Raw genomic sequence first — 26,086 nt, 5'->3', positions numbered from 1 at the left:
GCCCGGGTTCACGCAGCTCGAGGCTCGTCCTCATTCTCACCTCCACCATCGAGGAAAGTGAGGCTTGGGCAAGATCTGACACGCCCAAGATCTGCCCAGCGGTGGAGGTGGGAGCTCCGCGTGCAGGCTCTGGCCCTGGACCGCTAGGGCAGCCCCTACCACCCCGGCACGAGAGTCCCCTCCCACTAGGGTAGCTGGCCCTCGACCCACCCTCGGGGTTTCCGCGGCGCTTTCTCTGGCGGGACAGCGGGAGCCAGAGGCAGGGATGTTTACCCCTCCTCCGACTCGGTTAATTCTCTCAGCCTGAGTCTGATTTAGGTGGTGGCGGGGGAGGGATGTCCTGGGGTCTCCGCTCTCCTCTTTCTAGCCTTCCAGTAGACCTAGGCCGTGCATGGGGAGCTGGGGTGTCGAGCGGTGGCCGGGCGTGGCCACATCCTAGTCTTGCGTCGCCCGGCTCCGGCGCCCGCGGGGGTCCCCGGCCCGCCTCCCGCCCACGTGGCCGGCCCGGCCTCCCCACCCCCGGCCCCGCCCCGCCCAGGGGAGCCGCCGCCGCCTCCGCGGCGAGTTCTCCAGCCTGGAGAGACCGAACTAGCGCGGGGGCCGAGGTGAGTGCGGGCAGCAGCCGGGAACCCCGCTCCCCAGTTAGACCCTCCCCGGCTGGACACCCCCTTGGTGGGACACCCCCGCTACATCTCCCGGAGTAAGACCCTCTTCCGGGCTGGTTCCTCCTTTGCCCAGGTCCCCGAGCTGGACCGCCCCCCAACTCCCACATCCGAGTTACCCCGCCAGGTCTCGGCGCCCCCGGCGGGCCCTGAGGGCTCCCTGGTCTAGGGTACGCCCAGCGCACGGGGGCGCACTGGGCGCAGTGCAAGTAGGCAGTGCCACCGCCAGCCTCGACCAGTCGTCGCTCCTGCTGGGTACCCTGACTCTGGTCCCCGGGTAGCCCCTTGAGCGAAAATTCCCGGAGCCACTTCCGGGGAGGGAGGCGCCACCTGTCCTGGGACGCGCCCCTTTCGCCCAACTTTCTTCTCCAGCCTGGCGGGGCACTCGCAGGTCAGCGTCGCGTCGCGCGCTGCTGGTGGCGGCTCACAGGGCCGCGGGTCACTTCGCGGCGGGGGAGCGGGACTCAGGGCGCTCCGGGCGGCGGGCGCGGTCCCACCCTGCCTGAGGCCCTTGTCCCGGCGGCTGCATCTTTTAAACCGAGCGGCCAGAAGATCCAGAGATAGGACGCCAGAGTGGCGGACGCCAAGGGGTTAAGGTCAGCGTGGGTGCCTCGCAGCCAGAGGACGGGTGAGCGTTTTCTGAGGCTGACTGAGCCGAGTGGAAACGGGTTCCCTTGGGCTTTGCGGTGGTGGAGAGCTGCTTTTGCACTATCAGCGGCCCCATCACGCACTTGAATGTTGCGGAAACAGAGCGCCTTGTTCCTAGAGGTCTCGGGTTGCTGAATTTACTGCCTGGCCCAGGCTTGCTTCCCGCACTGGGCAAGGACGTGGGAATTGCCAGACGGTAGTTGACCTGAATGTACCGGTAGAAACTTATTTTTAAGCGTTTCATGCACTACCCAGGTATAACCACTTTCTTCCCTGGGGTGTGGGGGAGGAGAGCTTCACTGGGTCTTTGTCTTAGCTGTGTAGTCCTGGGCAAGTTACTTCACTTACCTATGCCTCAGTTTTCTCATCTGTAAGGTGGGGATGATAATAGTACAAACCTTAAAGACTTGTATAGGGATAAAGTGCTTAAAATACTGACTGGGGCAGGATAAATCCTCTGTGTTAGCTGCTCTTGTGATTATTATCACTGACATCTAACAGCGCGTGCACAGCCCTAGCTTCTCAATGAGGTGGGTCTGCAGGCTGTTGCTCCTTCCCATTCTTCTGGTAAGGAGCTGGTGGTGTTTACACAGTAGCCATGGTGTTCCCTTCCGCCCTGGGAAATTTGAGCTTTGCTGTAACACCTCCTGTGGCTAACCAGCCTTGTGCAAAGTATATCTCAGAATGTGGGATTAGAGATGAACTTTGTCAAGGACACTGTTGGAAAGTAGGGTCTTGGATCTTCTCTGGAAGCTCTGGGGTGTGATTGGATGTTTGCCTCTTGTTGGCGGGGGGAGGGTGGATAGATTTCACTTGACTCTTTTAGGCCTTGGGTCCCCTGACAGGCTGACATTGTCTAGTCTCTGTGAGTGTGGGAGTCTATTTCAGGGTCCAGGGACCTGATCTTGTCTTCTTCTCCCGCATTCATTCATCTCTAGCAGATTGCCCCCTCCATCTGTAGAATTTTCCTGGGCTGCACCCATTTAGTATCTTCTTGGAAATTTAGTTTCTGTCTTCTGGAACTCCACAGATAAGAGCTCTGAACCTGGAGCCCCAGGGAATGTCCTGAAATGTACATGAGGCACTTGAAGCACAGTTATTTTTCCAGAGGTTTCCCCTTACATTGTATTCTCCATGAGGCCTGTAAGTGGACTCTGAACTTCTGGTAGGAAAGTGAAGGTTCTTGCCCCCTATTACATCTCAATTCCCTGCAAATTGGGGGCTGCCCTTGTTCCCCCTCCCAGAACACACTTTTCAATAGGCAATACAGGTCAGCCTTGACTTGGTCAATTAGGGGAAAGAGACGCAGGCTGTGAGGTTAGGGACTGTTGGCCTGTGGTGAGACCTTTAGGCTGGGATGCAATTCATGAACATTTGAGTTCAAGTTTTCAGAAGACTTCTCAGGGCCTTTGCACTTGCTGTTCCCTCAACCTAGCATGCTTTTCCATCACTTCTTCCATGCTGGGCACTTTCTTGCCCTTTTGCTCAGATGTCTCCCCTGTACAGATGGTTTTTCTGACTACTTTATCCAAAGCAGCCTCTCCCCCATTAGTTTCTATCACACTCTTTCTTGTATTTTATTCATAGAGCTTGCCTGGGATGATCTTATTCATGCATTGATTTATGGGTTTATTGTGTGCATCCACCCAGGAGAACGTAGGATTCAAGAGAGCAGAGGTGTATTGTCCTGTTCACTACTGACTCCTGGCCCATGGCATATAGCTGGTGCACAATAACTGTCCTGAGTGAATGAACACCCATTGACTGAAGTGAGGCGAGTTTGGAGAGTAGTGAAATGCCAAAGAACTAGTTGCTGGTCAGGAGCTCAGGGTTGAAAGTGACCATACTTTCACCTCCAGATTAAATCACCTCTGCAACATCTCTTCCTAGTTACTGTTTAACCTAAGCTTGAATCCTCTAGGCCCAGGGAACTTGTCACCTCCTGCAATAGCCTGTTCCATTGGAGGAGAGGGGACAGAGAACCATTGAAGGAGAGGGGGCAGAGAACCAGATGCAGTCCCTGTACCACTCTGATGAGGACGAGCTGTGGCCTCCTGCATGCTACCGTTCTAGTCCTTCTGGTCTGCTTCGTGTCCTGACCATCCTGCATCCATCAATATCCGTCTCTAAAGTTCTCTGCCATAACTAAGGTCCCTGAGCTCCTGACCAGAACTTAGTATCCTGCCCAGTCATGTGTCACCAGAGGGGGTCTGAGGCAAAGAAGCATGAAGCAGAAAGGCCATTGCCATAGTTTAGTAACCTTTCAAGGCCAAGTTCTGTATTGTTCAGGCTCCTGTAACTGCACTGGGTTGGAGGTGGGGGTGGGTAGGGGCTTTCTCTCTCTTTTGTCCTTTTCCTGGATTTTTCTGTATCATTCCTTAATCCATTTATTAATGCGACCCTAGCTATATTTAAAAGAAAATTAATCCTTGGACCCATTTTCTTAATGGTTTATACAAATATTCTTTAATTCATATCACTTCACTTTCACAAGTTGAAACTCAAGTTAAAATGAGATTTTTAATATATAATTCTAATTTATTGAGTCAGTTTCTTCATGGGATATTACTAGCATGATGGGTGGAGTGAGGTCTGCTGTGGAGAGGTTTGGTGACAAGCTTTGCTTTCTTCTTTACTTTGATGAAAATTGTTTATTCAGTTATGAAAATGGGTACACATTTCTTTTTCTTTTTTCTTTTTTAGAGATAGGGTCTTGCTTTCTTGCCCAGGCTGGCATGCAGTGGTGTGATCTTGGCTCACTGCAACATCTGCCTCTCAGGCTCAAGTGATCCTTCCACCTCAGCCTCCCGAGTAACTGGGACTATGGGCATGTACCACCATGCCTAGCTAATTTTTGTAGTTTTTGTAGAGATGGGATTTCACCATGTTGCCCAGGTTGGTCTCGAACACCTGGGCTCAAGTGATCACCTGCCTTGGCCTCCCAAAGTGCTGGAATTACAGGCATGAGTCACCGTGCTGGGCCCATTTTTTTTTTTCTTAAAAAAAGAAAAAAAAAGAGGACTGGCAAGACTGTTCCTAATTGAGGTCGTATTTACACCTGTCTTAGCCACTTAGCTCATTTTTTTCATTTATTCAAAAACATTTAGGGAGAGAGGGCTACTCTGTGCCAGGCATTGCCCTGGTACTGACCACACAGCAGTCAAGGAAACTGACAGCATTCCTCCCTTGTGGAGTTTACATCCCAGTGGTGGAGATGGACAGCAGACAACTAGATCAGTAATAAGATGTGAGGGAAAGTGGCCAGTGTAATGGAGATGAAGCTGGGAAAGGAGATCCAGAGTGATGGGATGGAGGCAGAGCTGGCTTTGGTCAGAGAAGGTCTCTGAGGAGATAGCACTGGAGCATAAACCCAGACAAATGAGGGAGCAGCCTCATGGACAATTGCAGGCAACCTCATTCCATGCATATAGAGCCCAAGGTTGTGGTCAAACTCCCCAGTGTGGCCAGTCAACTCTTGAGCAGCGGACATGGTCTGTCTCACTGCAGAAGGGGAGGGAAATTGAGACAATGTAGGGAGAACTCTCCTCCTGCCCCCCAGGTCCTGGCAGGTGGCTGGAGTAAGATCTTGGCATTGTGTGTTCTGATGGCTTACTAGAAGGTTGGTACCTACCTTTACAGGGTGAGACCTGAGCAATGTGTTCTGAAACTGCCACCTGGGGAATGAGCATGAGCCTAGGGGTCATTGCTGGAGTTATAATCCTGCACATTGTAACACTTGCTCCACTGCACCTACCCTGGTGGTGGACTCCTTCCTCTTTTGTGTCATTTGATTACCTCACCTCATCACCTAGTGGCGCTCATCTAGAGGAAAAGTAGTTACTTAGCAGGCTTTGATAGAAACAACAAAGAGATGAAAATGTATAGGATCGGGGATCAGGAGATGCATGCGTCCCACTATTTCCATTGATTGATCAATTGATGTCGTTTAATACAGCATAAGGTTCCCGGGGGGCTAAGAGTATGAGATCTGGATTGTGTGACCTTGTGCCAGTAACTTAACCTTTCTGAGTCTTTTTTTCTTCATCTGTGATATTGGGGAAATGGTGTGACGGAGAGGCTTCTTGGAAAAAGTGATATCTGACAAGATGCAGAAAGGGATGGCTACGAGTCACCCCCGGTGGGGGTTGGAAGGGAGGGCGTAGCATGTGCAAAGGCCCAGACAGACAGCTGCCAGACTCAGATGTTGCAGAATTCTCACTGATTACAGCTGTGTGTGTATGTGTGTGTTGGGGTATACTGTAGAGAGGGACCTGACAAAGCAGCCCTCAATAAATGTCAGTTGGTTTGAACTGCTGTACCCTGTGCTACTGGGCTCAGCACCTATATCCTCATACAGTCTCCACAACAATCCTGTGGCACAGGTCCTCTCATTATCCCCATCTTCCATACCAGGAAATTGAGGTATAGAGTTATAAATAACGTGTTCACAACTGTCTTGCTGTATCAGGAGAGCTAGAGGTGAAGAGGGTCTTCCCAGAAGATTTATTTGGGGTGCAGCGATGTCAAGAGAGATGGCTGTTTGTAATTATCTCTTACAGGTCTTGCTTTGGCGAACATCTCCCTGAAATGTCAGCTCTGGGAGGGCAGAGGCTGCTCCTGGGAGAATATCTGGCCCCTGGCATGATGCCAGTGCACAGTTGGGTTTGTTGGGATGTTGGGTAGATGACCCAAGGCCTCTGGGTGGCCATGGAACGTGTCTGGAAGAGTCTAGTGCCTTCATTTCCCAGGTGTCTCCTGACTTTTCCAAGGTGGACCCACAAGTCAGGGCAGAACTGGACATGGGGCCCAAGTCAAAACCAGAATGCTCCAGAAAAGGAGGCCAGGGCACTTGGCCAGAGCCAATCCCTAAGGGGCATGCAGCACTCTTGCAGCCTGGTTGCTGAGTGCACTGTTCCCATTCACCTTCAGTCACACCCCACCAGCAGTCATCCCCGGGTGCTCAAACAGAGCCAAACTCCACAGTCACCCAGATACTGTGGAGGTTTTCCCACGTTCACATCTTTGCTCCTACTGTTTCTACTACTTGGAAGCTCTTTCATGCTTGTCCACTTTCACAACTTCCCATGCTGCCCAACTCCAGTGGCTTTCTCTCTCTTTCCTTCCCTTTTGGCTAGAAACATAAATAAGAAATCCTGATTATATTCTTATTGAACACAAATGTAAACATATCAGAAGTTGTAGAGTTAAAAGTAATTACAGGTATAATATGCTGAGATTAAAAAAAAGATGTAAATAATAAAATTCTGCCTTCCCCATCCCAGGCTTGCTTCCAGAGAGAATGTTTGTGATCAACTGGGCATAGATTTCTCTTGCTTTTGTTTACTCACACAAGCATGGGTGCCTGTGAGTATCTTTGAAAACCAACACAATGAGCTCATTTTGTATGTATTGCTTACCAACGGATTTTGTTTCTTTGTATTTATTTATTTATTTATTTATTTAGAGATGGAGTCTCACTCTATCACCCAGGCTGGAGTACACTGGCATGACCTTGGCTCACTGCAACCTCTGCCACCTGGGTTCAAGTGATTCTTCTGCTTCAGCCTCCTGAGTAGCTGGGATTATAGGCGCCTGTCACTGCACCTGGCTAATTTTTGTATTTTTTAGTAGAGATGGGGTTTCACCATCTTGGCCAGGCTGGTCTTGAACTCCTGACCTCATGATCCACCCACCTTGGCCTCCCAAAGTGCTGGGATTACAGGAGTGAGCCACCATGCCTGGCCTGTTTTTATTTATTTTTATTCTTTTTTTTTTTTTTTTAAGACAGAGTTTTGCTCTGTTGCCCAGGGTGGCATCTCAGCTCACTGCATCCTCTGCCTCCCTGGTTCAAGTGATTCTTGTGCCTCAGCCTTCCTAGTAGCTGGGACTACAGGCATGTGCGACCGCACCTGGCGAATTTTTTTGTATTTTTAGTAGAGACAGGGTTTTGCCATGTTGCCCAGGCTGGTCTTGAACCCGTGAGCTCAAGCAATCCTCCTGCCTTGTGTTCCTGAAGTGCTGGGATTAGAGACATGAGCCACTGCACCTGGCCTATTTTTTTTTTAATTCTATATTTGGCCTGGACAGTGCTAACAACTAATGTTTTCCCATTTAATTATGTCCAAGAGTGTTTTCTTTGTCCATATGCATTTCTCCTCTCTTTTACCTGCCCTGGCTCTTCCCTTTCCTAGGGAAGAATATACAAACTTCTGTGGACATATGGTTTTATTTCTCTTGAATATATATCTAGCAGTGGAATTGCTGGGTATATGGTAACTCTAACATTTTGAGGAACTGCCAAACTGTTTCCAAAGTGGCTGCACCGTTTTACAATCCCATCAGCAGTGCATGAGATTTCCAGTTTCTCCACATCCTCATCAACACTTGTTATTATCCATCTTTTGATTATTGCCATCCTAAGTGGGTATGAAGTGGCATCTCATTGTAACTTTGATTTGCATTTCCCTGATGGCTAATGATGTTGTGCATTCTTTCATGTGCTTATTGGCCATTTGTGTATCTTCTTTGGAGAAATGTATATTTGGTCTTTTATCCATTTCTAAATTGGATTATATGTCTCTTTATTATTGAGTTGTAAGTGTTCTTTATGTATTCTGAATTCGGTTCCTTATCAGCTATGATTTTAAAATACATTTTGCCCATTCTGTGGGTTATTTTTTCACTTTCTTGATGGTGTTCTTTGAAGTGCCAGGTTTAATTTTGGTGAAGTTCAATTTATCTGTTTTTCTTGGGTTGCCCATGCTTTTGGTATCATACCTAAGAAACCTTTGCCTAATGCAAGGTCATGAAGACTTATGCATATATATTCTTTCTTTCTTTCTTTCTTTTTTTTTTTTTTTTTTGAGATGGAGTTTTGCTCTTTCACCCAGGCTGGAGTACAGTGGCATGATCTCAGCTCACTGCAACCTCTACCTTCCAGTTTCAATTGATTCTCCTGCCTCAGCCTCTTGAGTCGCTGGGACTACAGGTGTGCACCATCACACCCGGCAGATTTTTGTATTTTTAGTAGAGGCAGGGTTTCACCATGTTGGTCAGGTTGGTCTTGAATGCCTGACCTCGTGATCTGCCTGCCTTGTCCTCCCAAAGTGCTGGGATTACAGGCGTGAGCCACTGCAACTGGCCATATGCCTATATATTCTTATAAGAGTTTTATAGTTTTAGCTCTTAGATTTAGAACTTTGATCTGTTTTGAATTGATGTTTGTATATGGTGTGAGGTAGGGGCCTAGCTTCATTTTTTTGCATAGGGAAATCCTGTTGTCCCAGAATCATGTGTTGAAAAGACTCTTCTTCCCCATTAAATTGTTTTGATACTCTTGTCAAAAATCAATTTATTATAAATGTAAGCATTTATTTCTGCATTCTCAATTCTAGTCCATTCATCTATATGTCTATCCTTAGGCCAGTATTGCTTTGTATACTGTCTTGACTACTATAGCTTTGTAGTAAGTTTTGAAATCAGGAAGTATGAGTCCTCCAACTTTGTCCTTCTTTTTCTTTTTTCTTTTTTTCTTTTTTGTGATACAGAGTCTTGCTCTGTCACCCAGGCTGAAGTACGATCACTGCTCACTGTAGCCTTGACCTCCTGGGCTCAAGCAATCCTCCCACCTCAGCCTCCCAAGTAGCTGGGACTACAGATGTGTGCAACCACACTCAGCTAATTTTTAATTTTTATTTATTTATTTTTCGTAGAGACTGGGTCTGGCTATGTTACCCAGGCTGGTCTCAAACTCCTGGGCTCAAGTAATCCTCACACCTTGGCCTGCCAAAGTGCTGGGATTATAGGTGTGAGCCACTGTGCCCAGCCTGTCCTTCTTTTTCTAGATTATTTTGGCCGTTCTGGATCTCCCTATGAATTTTAGGGTCAGCTTGTTAGTTTCTGCAAAAAGGGACCTGAGATTTTGATAGGGGTTGCATTGACTTTGTAGATCATTTGGGGAGTTTTGCCATCTTAACAATATTAAGTGTGGAGCCTGAATTCCTTTTTGCTGGTGGCACTGCTCACTCAGCTTCCCTAGTCATTGAATCTGCTGAGTAGGCAAATTGCACAGACATCAGACTGCACTGACAAAACACCAGGAACATAATGTTTCTTTTCTTTTTTGAAGAAAGTAACACAGTATACTATAGTGTCTAATTTAAGGCATTTAACTCCTGAATTTGTGAAATGGGAGTGCGTCTGGCACCTGGTCACAGATATAACAGATCTGGCTTCCCTTCATGCTAAGGATGGGTTGGAGATCTCTAAGATACTCCCATAACCCCTTGCTTCATGCCTTGAGAAGTGTGGTGGGAACTGGGAGACCCCACAGCCCTGGAGGCACCAGGTGGTGGTAGGAGAATTGAAGCCAGGCTCCATTTTATCTTGTTTTATCTGTTGGGCAAAGGGGTATGATTTCATTTGAGGAAAGAGTTCTGCTGCTAAAACAATCTTGGCCCCTCCCCGTCAATTCACTCCCATCATAGTTTGAAGAATGGAATAAAAATAAAAAGGGAGTAATATCACATATTGAAAGTTTAGTTTAGGCTAGGCGCAGTGGCTCACGCCTGTAATCCCAGCACGTTGGGAGGTTGAAGTGGGAGCATTGCCTCAGGCCAGGAGTTTGAGACCAGCCTGGGCAGCAAAGCGAGGCTCTATTTCTATAAAAAAATTTAAAAATTAGTTGGGTGTGGCGGCACACGTCTGTAGTCCCACATACTTGGGAGGCTAAGGTGGGAGGATAGCTTGAGCCCAGTCGTTTGAGGCTGCAATGAGCCGTGCTCACACTAATGCACTCCAGCTTGGCGACAGAGCAAGACCGTCTCAAAAGAAAAAAACAAGCTTAGTTTACACCCCAACATGTACTTATGTGTTCCAGATGTAATGCTTTGGCACAGCACAAATACATGATTTTATTTTCAAGAAAGAAGAAATAAAGAATGCAGCACTTACATTTGTATCACTTGGAATCTTGTTTTCCAAGTTGGAGTCTTGTTTTCCAAACTTAAAGAACAACGTGGGAAACTACATTTGAAACTTCAAATCCATTCATACCTCAACTCAGCTGGGGGGGGAACTCTCATTTTAAAAAACAATACTTGTGCGTGCGTGTGTTTGAGAGACAGAGATTAGAGTTATTTATTACAGTTGTTTCAAAAAAGCAATTTTTTAAAAAGCGTTAATTTGGACTGAGTTTTTAGTTTGTTTCTGGGAGGAGAGAAAGTTATATGCAATAGAATATGTTTTGAGGTTTTCAAAATCTCAGATCTAGGCCGGGCATGGTGGCTGATGCCTGTAGTCCCAGCACTTTGGGAGGCTGAGGCGAGTGGATCACGAGGTCAGGAGTTCAAGACCAACCTGGCCAAGACGGTGAAACCCCGTCTCAACTAAAAATACAAAAATTAGCTGGGCGTGGTGGCGGGTGCCTGTAATCTCAGCTACTAGAGAGGCTGAGGCAGAGAATTGCTTGAACCCGGGAGACAGAGGTTACAGTCAGCCAAGATCGTGTCACAGCACTCTAGCCTGGGTGATAGAGCGAGACTTGGTCTCAGAAAAAAAAAAAAATCAGATCTTTTGCCTTAGCAGATTCCCTTTACTTAAGTTGTTGGAACCGGCAGTTCAGAGGGATTTTGTTTCCATCCTTTAGTGATGGGGGTGTGTGCATGTGTATGCACATGGAAAGTTAGGGGAAAAACACAATGATATAACCTAACCCCAAAACAAGGAAGCACGTTACACACTTGAGGTTTGGCGCTTCAGTTCCTGCCCAGTCTCAGAAGGTGCAGCTTGACTGACCTTGTGTGACCTCTCTCTATGACACATCTCCCAAGGGGGTGGGGAGGACTGTTTCTCTCCAGCATGGCTTTAGTTTTATAAAAGCCCTGTGCAGTCTTGCAAACTCAAATGGTTTTCTTAACAAATCACTTACATTTCATGTGTTCTGGGCTGGGCAGGGCCTCGCTAATCCTTGGCCAGCATTGTGAGTCAGAAATTATTTAAATGACCGCCTGAGTCCTTTTGAGGAGAGAGAGTTGGCAAGTTTATTTAGGGAGGTGCAGTGACTCTTAAACAGCACTGCAGTAAGTGAGTGGCAGCATTGATAAATGTATCAGAAGCTCTATTTTATTGTGATAATAAATGCTAATGAAGAACATGAAAGTATTAGCTTTTAGAGTGAGCTAAGAATGATGATGCTACCAAATTTTATTAAGCATTTATTGTGTGTTGGAGTATGGTGGCTTCTCCCTTGTTTTTGACTCTGACCTATTGTAAAAAATAGACTGCTACCTGGTGACCCGGTTGTGTGTGTGTGTGTGTGCGCGTGCACGCGTGCACGCACATATCTGAATTATTTGGTGAAACAATAGTTGCCCTATGCATGTCTAGTGTCCTCTGGGCTCAAGTGATCCTCTTGCCTTGGCCTCCAGAGTAACTGGGACTACAGGTGCATGCCACCACACCTGCTAATTTTGTTTGTTTGTTTGTTTGTTTTGAGACGGAGTCTCGCTCTGTTGCCTAGGCTGGAGTGCAGTGCCCGGATCTCAGCTCACTGCAAGCTCCGCCTCCCAGGTTCATGACATTCTCCTGCCTCGGCCTCCCGAGTAACTGGGACCACAGGAGCCTGCCACTGTGCCCGACTAATTTTTTTGTATTTTTTTTTAGTAGAGACGGGGTTTCACCATGTTAACCAGGATGGTCTTGATCTCCTGACCTTGTGATCCACCCACCTTGGCCTCCCAAAGTGCTGGGATTACAGGCGTGAGCCACCGCACCTGGCCTCACACTGGCTAATTTTTAAAATTTTTTGTAGAGACTGGGTCTCACTGTATTACCCAGGCTGGTCTCAAACTCCTGGGCTCAAGTGATTCTCTGGCCTCAGCCTCCCAGTGTGCTGGGATTACAGGTGTAAGCCACCACATCCACACTAAAGTTGCATTTGAAAACAAATATATCTACTATGATGGCTTTGATCAATATATAGACAAATATTATTATTATTATTATTTTGAGATGGAGTCTCGCTGTCGCCCAGGCTGGAGTGCAGTGGCACGATCTTGATTCACTGTAAGCTCTGCCTCCCTGGTTCACGCCATTCTCCCGCCTCAGCCTCCCGAGTAGTTGGGACTACAGGCGCCCACCACCTCGCCCGGCTAATTTTGTATGTGTATTTTTAGTAGAGATGGGATTTCACTGTGTTAGCCAGGATGGTCTCCATCTCCTGACCTCGTGATCCTCCTGCCTTGGCTTCCCAAAGTGCTGGGATTACAGGCGTGAGCCACTGTGCCTGGCCAACAAATGTTATTCTTTCTGGGTTGCCATATTTTGTTTTTTTTTTAAATAAAAATTTATTTATCTCTCTGGTGACTTGAAATTTCATGCAAGTACAGGTCCTTACAGACAATTTCTATTGGTAAATCATTTATTTTGGGTGTGTATTAGGGTTTGGAGAGAAACAGAACCAACAGGATATATGTCAATCAATCGCTCATCTATCTATTGAGAGGTTGATTTTTAGGAATTGACTCATGTGATTGTGGAGGCCGAGTGAGTCGAAAATCGGTAAGGTAGGCAGGCTGGCAGGCGGGAGACCCAGAGAAGAGTTGCAGTGAGCCTAAAGGCAGTCTGGGCAGAATTCTTCCTGCTCTGAGAGGTCAGTCTTTTTCTGCTAAGGCTCATAGCTGATTGGCTAAAGCCCACCACATCATGGAGAATAATCTGCTTTACTCTAAGTCCACTGATTTAAATGTTAATCTCATCTAAAAAAAATACCTTCACAGAAATGTCTAGAATGTTTGACCAAATAGCTGGTTACCATGGTCTAGCCAAGTTGACATATAAAATTAATCATTACAGTGGGTAAGATACTGTTTGAGGTTGTTCAGAAGAAAGGAAAAAGGCAAAAGGCTGGGCGTGGTGGCTCATGCCTGTAGTCCCAGCACTTTGGGAGGCCGAGGCGGACAGATCACTTGAGGTCAGGAGTTCGAGACCAGCCTGGCCAACATAGTGAAACCTCGTCTCTACTAAAAATACAAAAAATTAGCCAGGCATGGTGGCGGGTGCCTGCAATCCCAGCTACTTGGGAGGCTGAGGCAGGCGAATCGCTTGAACCTGGGAGGCGGAAGTCGTGGTGAGCCAAGATTGTGCCACTGTACCTGGGTGACAGAGTGAGACTCCGTTTCAGAAAAAAAAAAAAGAAAACAAAGAAAGGAAAAAGGCAATGGTTGGAAGTGGAAGTGTGCTGTTGGTATAGATAGAAGAACATTTTGGAAAGAACTCCCTCCCCTTTGATTGACTGCAAAATAAGTCCCTCCCTTGTTGTCTTGTAATTATAGGTGGACCAGATGGGTTGGCAGATTGGCAGTGGGGGTGCAGAGTTTCTTTTGATTGTTCTGATTGAAATGATTGTTTCTTACATTTTAGGGTTTTTGCTTTTTTTTGAAACAGAGTCTCACTATGTTGCTCTCCTGGCCTTAAGTGATCCTCCTGCCTCAGCCTCCTGAGTAGCTGGGATTACAGGTGTGAGCTACCGTGCCCAGTTCTTAGATTTCCTTTTAAGACTGAAGACCTGAGAGTTCATGGGCCTAACTAAGTAAAAGGTGCCATCTATCTGCAGCAAATTGGTGCATGCTCCGTAGATCTAGCTGTAGGGGGTTGTATGTGCTAATGCAGCATTTGTGACTCAGCCATAATGAGGCTGACCTTGTCTCTCCTGTTCCGCAGGCTACCACGTAGCTGTGGTGGGTCACTGGCCACAGAAACTATTGGTATCTGGGGCTGCCTGGGTGGGAACTCAGCCTGTATGAGAACATGGTATTCGGAAGACATTAAACATTTATTATCGCTTTTATTTTATTTTATTTTTATTGAGGTATAATTAACATACCACAAAATTGACCCTTTTGAAGTACCCAGTCTGTTTTTTAGCACATGCATAAGGTAATGCAGATATTGCCACTAGTTCCAGAATATTCATCATCCTAAAATACAGTTTTTCTTTTGCAAGTAATTTTTGTTTTTGTTTTTGTTTTGAGATGGAGTCTCACTCTGTTGCCCAGGCTGGAATGCAGTGGCACAATCTCGACTCACTGCAACCTCTGCCTCCCAGGCTCAAGTGATTCTCCTGCCTCATCCTTCCTAGTAGCTGGGACTACAGGTGCGCACCATCACACCCGGCTAAGTTTTGTATTTTTCATAGAGATGGGGCTTCACCATGTTGGCCAGGCTGGTCTCGAACTCCTGACCTCAAGTGATCTGCCCACCTCGCCCTCCCGAAGTGCTGGGATTACAGGCATGAGCCACTGTGCCCGTCCTTTTGCAAGTAATTTCAACATTTAAGAGCATGGCCTACTGGATCAGTCCTATCAGCAAATAAACACGCAGTTATTTCTCCCAACTTCAAAACAATAGAACCCTCTCTTCACCCTATTTCTCCCTACAGTTATACACCCATTTCTCTTCAGTTTAGAACAAAACTTTTTGAAAGAATTGTCTGGACTTGCTGACTAATTTTTTGCCTTCCATTGTCTCTCAAAAAATTGTGATGAAACACACATAATGTAAAATTTGCTGTGTTGACTATTTTTAAGTTTTCAGGTCAGTGGTGTTGTGTATAGTGATATTGTTGTGCAACCAATCTGCAGAGTTTTTCATCTTGTGACACTGAAACGCTGTATCCATTAAACAGTAACCCCCATTCCCTCCTGCCCCCAGCCCCTGGCGACCAGCATTCTACTTTCTCTCTCTGAATTTGACTGCTCTAGATACCTCTTATAAGTGGAATCATGCCGTATTTGTCCTTTTGTGATTGGCTTATCTCACTCAGCATAATGTGCTCAAGGTTCACCCATGTTGTAACATGTGTCAGAATTTCCTTCCTTTGGGCTGGGCATGGTGGTTCATGCCTGTAATCCCAGCACCGAGGAGGCGGGCAGTGAGCCCAGGGGTTCAAAACCAGCCTTGGCAACATGGTGATACCCTGTCTACAAAAAAATACAACAATTTGCTGGGCGTGGTGGCATGCACCTGTAATCTCAGCTACTTGGGGGCTGAGGTGGGAGGATCGCTTGAGCCAGGGAAGTTGAGGCTGCGGTGAGCCGTGATCTTACCGCTGCACCCCAGCCTGGATAACAGAAGGAAACCCTGTCTCCAAAAAAAGAAAAAAAGAAAGAATTTCTATCTTGGTTTTTGGTTTTCTGTTTTGTTTTTTGAGATGGGGCCTCACTCTGTCACTGATTGCTGCAGTGGCACAATCTCAGCTCACTGCAACCCCTACCCGCCAGGCTCAAGCAATCTTCTGACCTCAGCTTCCCAGGCAGCTGGGACCACAGGCATGCACCACTATGCCCGATTAATTTTTTATATTTTTGGTAGAGACAGGGTTTTGCCACATTGCCCAGGATGGTCTCGAGCCCCTGAGCTCAGGCAATCCCCCTGCCTGGGCCTCCCAATGTGCTGGGATTACAGGCGTGAGCCAGCACAGCTGGCATGGACTTTCCTGCCTTTTTAAGGCAGAATATTATTCAATTCTATGCATTTGCCACATTTTGTTCAACCATTCATCTGTCTTGAATACAGAGTTGCTTCCATCTTTTGGCTATTGTGAATAATGCTGCTATCCCATTCTCTTTTGAGCCCCTCATTTCAGGCAGGCTTGGCTTCCACTCCCTTCTCCCCAGACATCTCTTCCTGAGGTCTCCGATGAGTGCCTGGTTGCTCATCCCAATGGCCTGTTCTCTGTTGCCATCCTTCCTGGCTACCAGCAGTGTTTCATGGAGTTGGTCACCTTCTCTTCCTCGAAGCCTTGTCTCACCTGGCTTTCAGGATGCCCCACTCTCCTGATCCTCTTCCCACATCTCTATTAAGGAGCACCCGAACCTCCTGGTTGCTCAGGCCCAAAGGCTGGGGCATCATCTTTGACTTTTGTATCTCTCTTCTCCACACTTGTCAAAAGACCCCACTGTATTTTTTCAAAATATACTTGGAGAGTGGCCACTGCTCCCCTCCTTCTCCTACCACCCTCCAGGTCGTTCTCCCCTCTCACCTGAATGACTGTGGCCTCCAAGCCTCTGCCCTTACCTCCTTTCAGCTTGTTCTCAACTCAGAGTCAGAGGGAACCTTCTAAAGGGTTGGCTACTTCTCTGCTCAAAGCCCTCAAGTAGCTCTCATTTCACTGCAACAAAAGCCAAAGCCCTTAGGGTGGCTGCAAGGCCCCATGTGATCTGGCCACATTTCCTCTCTGACTTCTCTCTTAGTTTGCCCTTCCCCCTCATAACCCCACCTCAGCCACATCACCTCCATGCTGTTCCCTGCGTGGGCACCTCAGGGCCTTTGCACCTGCTATTCCCACTGCCCAAAATGCACCTCTCCCAGTGTCTGCAGAGCTTGGTCCCTCATTTCCTCCAGCCTCCCCTGGTCATCGTATCTAAACTGTTACCACTACATCCCAACTTCCCCTCTGCCTTCATTGCTTTTTCTCCTAACACTATCGTTATCCAATATAAGGTATATTTTGCTTATTTATCTTGTCATCTGCCTCCCCCACTAGAACGTAAGTTTCATGAGGGCAGGAATTTTTCTTCTGTTGTGTTCCCTGTCACGTCCCCAGCGCCTTGACTGGTACGGACAATAATTTGTTGAACCTGTAAAGAAAAGTTTGGTAAACAGATTAAAAGCCATTTGATTCTTCTATTATGATATAATTCTTGCCTATATTTTTCTTACCTGTGAATTATTACATATGTGTTTGTATGTGTGTGTGTATGTTGTGTGTGTGTGCATGTGTGTGGACAGAGAAAGAGCGAGTCCTGTCGTTCCCACCAGATATTTCTGCTTGTTAAACAGCTACATAGTGTTTTGCTGAGTGGCTAGAGCAACTTTATTTAACCTTGCTTTGTTCAGTACTACTGGGCAGCTTCCAATCTTTTGCTATTGTAGATTACACAGCATCTGTGCTGGGCACTTGCCCTGCTTCCTTCCCTCTTCTCTGAAAGGCTCCCCTGTGCTCCTGAGCCCCCCATGCTCCTGAGCCCAGCCTGAGCCCGAGTGGGGGCTGTGGTCCTGTCTGGGCCTATCATGGTTCCCCTCCCCCTGGCTGTGGTAGCCAGTTTGGAGCTAGACACAAGCCAGCTATGCCAGGCCGTGGGCTTCCTCACCGTCATACTAACCCACTCAGAAGTGGCAGAGAAGGTGGTTGAAGGCACTCACCCAGCGTTAGAGCAGTTAGGACAGGCCCAGAGTGTGGAGCGGTGACAGCGCGTGGGGAGGGTTGGGCACATTGTCTTTGGATCTAGTCACATGACTGTTCAAGCTGCTCCAGGGACCTTCCTACAAATCCCCTTTCTCACCCATCTAGATGGAGTTGGATTTCTCACTGCTAGCAGTGAGTCTAGACAGATCCAATCCAGTGGAGCATCCCTGCCTCACTCTCTTTTTTTAGTTGATCCTTAGTCTAGAGCAAGGAAAGATGTGGAAACCCTCCCAAAGGCATTATTCAGGGCAGAAAATGCTGGTAGGCAGAGCAGCACCTTGTTCTTGTCACAACCAGAGAAACAATTTAAATCTGAACCTGTGAGGGCTCAGATGCTGACGCTGCCATCTGAGAAGGAGGACCTCTCTCACTTCAGGTTCTTTGTCTGTAAAATGGAGATGCAAATAATTATACCACACCTCAGGGAGTTGTTTTCAGGACTAAATGAGTTCAGGACTAAATAAAAATTCTTAGAGTGGTGAGTAACGTAAGATGAGAGTGCTCATTGAGTTAGCTATGGTGACTGCCAGAATCCTAAAAGTGTAACAGGGGTTAAACATAGAGGTACCATATAGTCCAGCAATTCCACATCTGGGTATATACCCAAAGAAATGAAAGCAGAGACCCAAACAGATACTTGCATTCCCATGTTCACAGCAGTGTTATTCACAATAGCCAAAAGGTAGAAATAACCCAAATGTCTATTGACAGATGAGTGGATAAACAAAATGTGATATGTACATACAATGGAATATTATTTAACCTTAAAAAGGAAGGAATTTCTGGTTGAGTGAGGTGGCTCACACCTGTAATCCTGACACTTTGGGAGGCCAAGATGGGAGGACCTCTTGAGCCCAGGAGTTCGAGGCTGCAGTGAGTTATGATCGTACCATTGTACTCCAGCCTGGATGACAGAGCCAGACCACATTGCAAAAAAAAAAAAAAAAAGAAATTTTTGACACATGCTACAACATGACTGAGCCATGAAAGTATTATGCTACCTGAGAAAAGCCAGTCACAGAAGGACACTTACAGCGGGTACCTGGAATAGCAAGTTTAGAGAGAGAAGTATTAATACAGCAGGGGCTGGGAGAGGGGCAGGTGCAGGAGGAGTTACCGCTGAATGGATACACAGTTTCTATTCAGAATGACAATAAAGTTCTGGAAATGGATAATGGTGAGAGTTGTACAACATGGTGAATGTGCTAGATGCCACTGAACTGTACACTTAAAAATGGTTAAAGTGCTATGATTTATATTATATTTTACCACAATAAAAAAAAGTGTAAGAGGAGTTGGAGTGTACTACAGTGACTCTTCTGGACTTTTTCTTTATAGATTGAAGTTACATCAAAATGTAGCACAGTGAAAAAACAGGCACACTCCACAAAAGTGGTGGTGTGTGCCTCTCTGTGTGTGTGTGTGTGTGTGTGTGTGTGTGTGTGTGTCTGTGTGTGTGTGGTGGGGGCTGGTAAACTACCCACAAGACACCAGAGGCTCCCTGTGAGGTCTGATACTGCAGGCTGAGATCTGATGCTGCAGGAACAGGAAGAGCAGGGGAGATGAGGGAAAGGTGAGCATGCACAAAGAATTTTCTCAGTGACTGTGGGCAGGGCAGTCAGGACCCTGGGTCACATGTGCCCAGCCCAGGACCAGAGCTCATGTGAGTCACAGCTCAACTCCCAGCAAACAAAGGGATATGCCAGGGAGGGGCTGAGCTGTGACTCAGAGGCTGCTGCTGCTGTGAGCTTCCTCCAGGAACCCCATCCTGTCCAGTCCCTGATTCTGACTCCTACTGTGGGGGTGGGGACAGGTGTACCCACTTCCTGGACAGGTTCTTGAGAGGGATCTCCTGCAGAACCTAGAGTTTTTTGCAGCTCTTTTTTGAAAACCCAAGTAGCAGCAGCTATACCGTTTAAGTGCTTGCTACATACAGGCCCTGGGCTAAGTTCTTTTTTTTTTTTTTTTTGAGACAGAATCTCAGCTCTGTTGCCCAGGCTGGAATGCTGTGGCATAATCATGGCTCACTGCAGCCTTGACCTCTCAGGCTCAAGAAAGAGATCCTCCCACAGGGACTGTAGGTGCATGTCACACACCCAGCTAATTTTTAAATTTTTTGTAGAGATGGGGTCTCGTTCTGTTGCCCAGTCAGGTCTTGAACTCCTAGGCTCAAGTGATTCTCCTGCCTCAGCCTCCCGAAGTGCTGGGATTACAGGCATGAGCCACCATGCCTGGTCCCTCACTTCATCTTTTTATTTTTATTTTTGAGATAGGGTTTTGCTCTTGTTGCCCAAACTGGAGTTCAATGGCATGATCTTGGCTCATCGCAACCTCTGCTTCCCAGGTTCAAGCGATTCTCCTGCCTCAGCCTCCCAAGTAGCTGGGATTACAGGCATGTGTCACCACGGGCCTGGCTACTTTTGTATTTTTGGTAGAGATGGGGTTTCTCCATGTTGGTCAGGCTGGTCTCAAACTCCCGACCTCAGGTGATCTCCCCACCTCGGCCTCCCAAAGTGCTGTGATTACAGGCGTGAGCCACTGTGCCCAGCCCCACTTCATGTTTTTAAAGCCTCGCTGTCACCCCATCAGGCAGTCATTTCAGTCCGGCTTTACAGAAGAGAAAATGGGCTTATGGAGGGAAGCAACTTGCCTGAGGCTATGTGGGTGGCAGATAGCAGAGCCAGATTGGAACCTATCACTGATTCAGGAGCCTGAACTTGTAATCATGCCACTCACCACCCTCCCTCCCCCCACCCCCAACTCATACACACATGGGGAAGAATAGACTCCAAAATGTGACTTATCTTTAGGCCAAGCTTGTCTAAATGGGCCCAACACAAATTCATAAACTTTTCTTTTTTTTTCTTGAGACGGAGTCTTGCTCTTTTGTCCAGGCTGGAGTGCAGTGGCACAATCTCAGCTCACTGCAAGCTCCACCTCCCAGGTTCACGCCATTCTCCTGCTCGGCCTCCCGAGTTGCTGGGACTACAGGCGTCCGCCACCACATCCGGCTAATTTTTTGTATTGTTAGTAGAAACGGGGTTTCACCGTGTTAGCCAGGATGGTCTCCATCTCCTGACCTCATGATCCGCCCACCTCGGCCTCCCAAAGTGCTGGGATTACAGGTGTGAGCCACCGCGCCCGGCCTTCCTAAACTTTTAAAAAACATTATGAGTTTTTTTGCATTTTGTTTTTGGTTGGTCAGCTATCGTTAGTGTATTTTATGTGTGGCCCAAGACAATTCTTCCAGTGTGTCCCAGAGAAGCCAAAAAATTGGACACCCTTGTACTAGGCTTAAAGACAAGGATTAAAAATTTTTCCTTGTACTTATAAAAAATTTAGAAAATATAAAAGTAGTTAAGTATGATTGCATGTCAGCATTTCAAATTGTTATTTTTATGCACACTTTTGGGACCTTGAAGGGCAGGCGACATCAAACAAACCCAATGGGTACGAGTATCACTCCTTGTAATGGCATTTCAAAAAGACCAGACTGATTTGGAACAAGTTCTCATAAATGTGAAAATAGAGAAAATAGGTGTAATGTAGATTGGCCCTTGAGGGAGCAAGTGGTAATACTAATTTCCAAGGCATTCCTTATTTTTCTATGTAAAAGGCCACATATCTTATTTTATGGAAAGAAACTTGTTCTTTCAAGATTTTCATTTGAAAGAGATTGTGGGAAACATGTAACCCTCCCTTCCTTTATGGTCAGCTCTTGGTGAATGTGGCCATGGCAAGGACAGGACTGAAGGGTTAAAGCCCAATCAATATGAGGAAAAGGAAATTCACTTTAGACAATAGTTTTAGTTTCATCTGAAATTTTATCGGAGTTGCTAACTTGGTGGCAAAACTGACTCATTTAGGTGGCCCCTCCTCAACTCTCCCTGTCTGTCTAGTATGGACAGTAAAATCAGTGAGAGCAAGAATTAAGCCACCAGCTTGTCTGTTATAGTAGGAGGCAGTCATTCATTCACTTACTCTGTATCACTCAAATATGTATCAAGTGATACGATGGCTGGAGTTTGCTTCACTGGGTTGAGTGTAGAAGAAATAATATTAGGAATGAGTTGACCACTCAAGTTGTATGATGTGTGGTACAGAGGGTACATTATGTTCTTTCTACATTTGTAGTATTTAAACTTTTACATTTGAAAAAGCTTGTGTGGGGGTGTGGGTGTGGGTGTGACTTACCCTGGGCCAGGCCCTGTGCTCCATGCTACGGAAGACTTGGTGGCTAAGACCGGCTCAGACTCTACCCTACCAGAGTCAACAGACAAGACACACTCAGGAAACAGATACTAATCAAATAGTCACATGAATGCAAGTAAAATTATAGTTGGGATAAGTGCTGAGAAATCATAAACAGAAATGCAGAAACCTGAACGGGTACAGTGGCTCATACCTATAATCCCAGCATTATGGGAGACCAAGGCGGGTGGATCACTTGAGGTCAGGAGTTCGAGACCAGCCTGGCTAACATGGTGAAAACCCTCTCTACTAAAAATATAAAAATTAGCCAAGTGAGGTGGCACGCACCTGTAATCCCAGGTACTCAGGGGGCTGAGGCAGGAGAATCACTTGAACTCAGGAGGCAGAGGTTGCAGTGAGCTGATATCGTGCCACTGCACTGTAGCCTGGGCGACAGAGTGAAACTCCATCTCAAAAAATAATAATAATAAAAATTTAAAAAATGCAGAAACCTGCAGTTTAGACCCCATTTTACCTAAGATCATAACGGGACTAAGAGTCCTCAGCTGGAGGTACTACCAAGGGGGCAGGTGGAGTGACAGCCTGCTTGTGTTTAGACCTAAAGGAAAAGATGGAAGGGGGCAAGGGTGTGAGGTGTGTGTGTGTGTGTGTGTGTGTGTGTGTGTGTGTGTGTATAGGCCTGCATGGTCAAGGCCAAGAAGAGCCTTTGTGTTTTGTCGCCTGCTTAAACCATGGTGGGAGAGAAGGATTTCAAGGTGGACCAGTTGACTGAGTGCCCTTCAATCCCATAGTCTTTTGTGGTGCATCAACCTCATATAGGACCTTGTGGTATATGTTCAAGATAATGGAGACTGGGAGTTTGAGACCATGCCCAACATGGGGCAACATAGCTACACCCTATCTCTACAAAAAACTTAAAAAAAAGAAAAAGAAATGATAACTGATTCTGCTTAGAAAAAAATCCACATCTCTTTTTGCCTTAACTAACATGCCCTTTCCACTCCTTGTCATGCCTCCTGGTCTCATGGATGTTCCAGCTACGTCCCAATCCCTTTGCTTGCTCAGCCTCTGGGTCTGCTGGTCCTCCTGTCAAGAACACTTTTGCCCCTTCACTTAGGGCCAGCTCCCTCTCATATCTAGGTTTTGGCTCAAATATTGCAGGGAGGCTCCCCATGATCACTTTTCCCTACATACTTTCTCTGCTTTTTTTTTTTTTGAGACGGAGTCTCGCTCTGTCACCCAGGCTGGAGTGCAGTGGCCGGATCTCAGCTCACTGCAAGCTCCGCCTCCCGGGTTTACGCCATTCTCCTGCCTCAGCCTCCCAAGTAGCTGGGACTACAGGCACCCGCCAACTCGCCCGGCTAGTTTTTTGTATTTTTTAATAGAGACGGGGTTTCGCCGTGTTAGCTAGGTTGGTCTCGATCTCCTGACCTCGTGATCCACCCGTCTCGGCCTCCCAAAGTGCTGGGATTACAGGCTTGAGCCACCGTGCCCGGTCGCTTTTTTTTTTTTTAAAGACGGAGTCTCACTCTGTTGCCCAGGCTGGAGTGCAGTGGCACAGTCTTGGCTCACTGCAACCTCCACCTCCCAGGTTCAAGAGATTCTCCTGCCTCAGCCTCCCAAGTAGCTGGGATTACAGGTGCACACCACCACGCCTGGCTAATTTTCTGTATTTTTAATAGAGTGGGTTTTCACCATGTTAGCCAGGATGGTCTCCATCTCCTGGTCTCGTGATCCGCCCACCTTAGCCTCCCAAAGTTCTGGGATTACAGGTGTGAGCTACCGCACCCAGCCTCTGCTCCCATTTTTTATTGGTCTCTTCTCCAGACTGTGAGCATGGTGACAGTAGGGGCTATGTCTGCTCATATTCTGTGGCCTCCTTAATTCCCAGCCCAGAGAGGCCCACAGTGCCCAGCAGATCTGACAGCCAGATGCTGTCTTACCTTGTCCCTATTCACATTCCTACTTAATCATTTTGCATTTTAGAAGTATTTTGACTCATGTACAGTTGTCAAAATGGACTTATAGAAAGTTGTGGAAGCTTTATATAAGGTGGGAGTTTGTGTCCTAAAATTCTCTCAAACAGTAGGGATGTGGTTTGGAATTCTGTTGGACTTCAGGGGCGAGGTGGAATCAGAGGCTTCTGGAGGATACAGATAAAGGATTGGGTGTCAGGGAAGCTGCACCTTCCTCTGGAGGTAACAGAGATTGTTCTTTTTGTGTGTCTGGTTTATGGTCACAGCTGACAGGACTTTACCCTAAAAGTACATCCTACCTCACTCCTACCTCACACCGTACACAAAAATAATTCAAGATGGATTGAGAACCTAAATGTGCAAGGCAAATCAATGGAGTTTTCAGAAGATAATAAAGAAGAATATCTACATTAGATGAGGCTAGGCACAGGTTTCTTAAATAAGTCACGGAAAGCATGAAGGGGCCAGGCGGGGTGGCTCAGGCCTGTCATCTTAGCACTCTGGGAGGCCGAGGTGGGTGGGTCACCTGAGGTCAGGAGTTTGAGACCAGCCTGGCCAACATAGTGAAACCCTGTCTCTTCTAAAAATACAAAAATTAGCCAGGCTTGGTGGCGTGCGCCTGTAGTCCCAGCTACTCAGGAGGCTGAGACAGGAGAATCGCTTGAACCTGGGAGGCTGAGGTTGCTGTGAGCTGAGATCACGCCACTGCTCTCCAGTCTGGGCAACAGAGTGAAACTTCGTCTCAAAAAAAAAAAAAAAAAGAAAAGAAAAGAAAAGAAAAGCATAAAGAGAAAAGCTTATAAATCAGATTTCATTAAAATTAAGAACTCTTCATCAAAAGACACCATTAAAAGAGGGAAAAGACAAGCTGCAGTCTGGGAAAAGATGTTTAAAATACATATGTTCAACAAAGGATTTATATCCAGAATATATAAAGAACTTCTACAAACCAATAGGAAATAGACAACACAATTTTATTTACAAAAAAAAAATTTTGGCTGGGTGCGGAGGCTCACGCCTGTAATCCAGCACTTTGGGAGGTCAAGGTGGGGAGATCACGAAGTCAGGGGATCGAGACCATCCTGGCCAACATGCTGAAAGCCTGTTTCTACTAAAAATACAAAAATTAGCCAGGCATGGTGGCATGTGCCTGTAATCCCAGCTACTTGGGAGGCTGAGGCAGGAGAATCCTTGAACCAGGGAGTCAGGGTTTGCAGTGAGCTGAGATCGCACCACTGCACTACTACACTCCAGCCTGGTGACAGAGGGAGACTCCGTCTCAAAAAAAAAAAAAAAAAAAAAAAATTTGAGATGGAGTCTCACTCTGGCACCCAGGCTGGAGTGCAGTGGTGTGATCTTGCCTCACTTCAACCTCCACCCTGCTGGGCTCAAGCAATCCTCCCACCTCAGCCTCCCGAGTCGCTGGGACCACAGGCATGCACCACCATGCGTGACTTTTTTTTTTTTTTTGGATTTTTTGTAGAGATAGGGTTTCGCCATGCTGCCCAGGCTGGTCTTGAACTCCTGGGCTCAAGCGATCTGCCCACCTTGGCCTCCCAGAATGCTGGGATTACAGGTGTGAGCCACTGTACACACCTGACAGCCCAAGTTTAAAAGGATAAAAGACTTGAGCAAGCATATCATCAAAATTAATATGCAGATTACCACAAAAACATTTGGAAAGATGCTTAACCTCAGGAGTCACCAGAGAAATGAAAATTTAAGTACAAGAAGATACTACTATATATCCACCAGAATGACTAAAATTAAAAAGACTCAAAAGTGTTAATGAAGATATGGTGCAACTGGAACTCACACACACTGCTAGTGGGAGTATGAATTGGCACGACCATTTTGGAAAATCGTTTTGATAACATCTACCCAAACTTAAAAGATGCCTACCTATGCTGCAGCAATTCCACTCTTAGATATATACCCAAGAGAAGTGAATGCATCTGAGCACCAAAAGACTTGTACACAAATGTTCATAGCTGCTTTATCCATAATTACCAAAAAGTGGAAACAATCCAAATGCCCATCAGTAGCCACATGGATGAGTAGATTTGGTATATCCATACAATGGGATACACTCAGCAGTGAGAAAGAAGGAACCACTGCTGCATGCCACAACGTGGATAAAACTCCTAACACCGTGATGAGTGGAAGAAGCCAGGGACAGTCCATACTGTGTGATTCCATTTATGTACATTTCAGACGCAGGCAAATGAACCCATGCCACTAGAAGTCAAGATAGTAGTTACCTTTGGGTAGGCAATTACCTGGGAAGGAACATAAGGAAGCCTTCTTTCTAGGAGACAGGAACTGTTTTATATGTTTTGATT

The 26,086-nt window shown here is 46.7% G+C and overlaps 2 protein-coding genes across 2 annotated transcripts in view; one reads left to right on the top strand and one right to left on the bottom strand.

Annotated features, from left to right (window-relative positions):
* The first annotated feature begins 532 nt into the window (after nt 1-532).
* ARHGEF3 (Rho guanine nucleotide exchange factor 3) overlaps nt 533-26,086 on the top strand; it is a 340,537-nt gene continuing 314,983 nt past the window's right edge. The window contains exon 1 of the mRNA XM_010360455.2: nt 533-605. The gene's annotated coding sequence lies outside the window, so the exon portion shown is untranslated. The remainder of the gene's footprint in view (nt 606-26,086) is intronic.
* Nucleotides 5,533-6,111, bottom strand: SPATA12 (spermatogenesis associated 12). Its single transcript, XM_030926646.1, is given in 1 exon segment — nt 5,533-6,111. A coding segment is annotated over 1 exon segment (579 nt).

The sequence above is a fragment of the Rhinopithecus roxellana genome, chromosome 1 (genome assembly GCF_007565055.1).
Source record: "Rhinopithecus roxellana isolate Shanxi Qingling chromosome 1, ASM756505v1, whole genome shotgun sequence".
NCBI lineage: Eukaryota > Metazoa > Chordata > Mammalia > Primates > Cercopithecidae > Rhinopithecus > Rhinopithecus roxellana.
The sequence above is the reverse complement of the archived record's forward strand: the minus strand, read 5'-3'. Positions and strand labels throughout refer to the sequence as shown.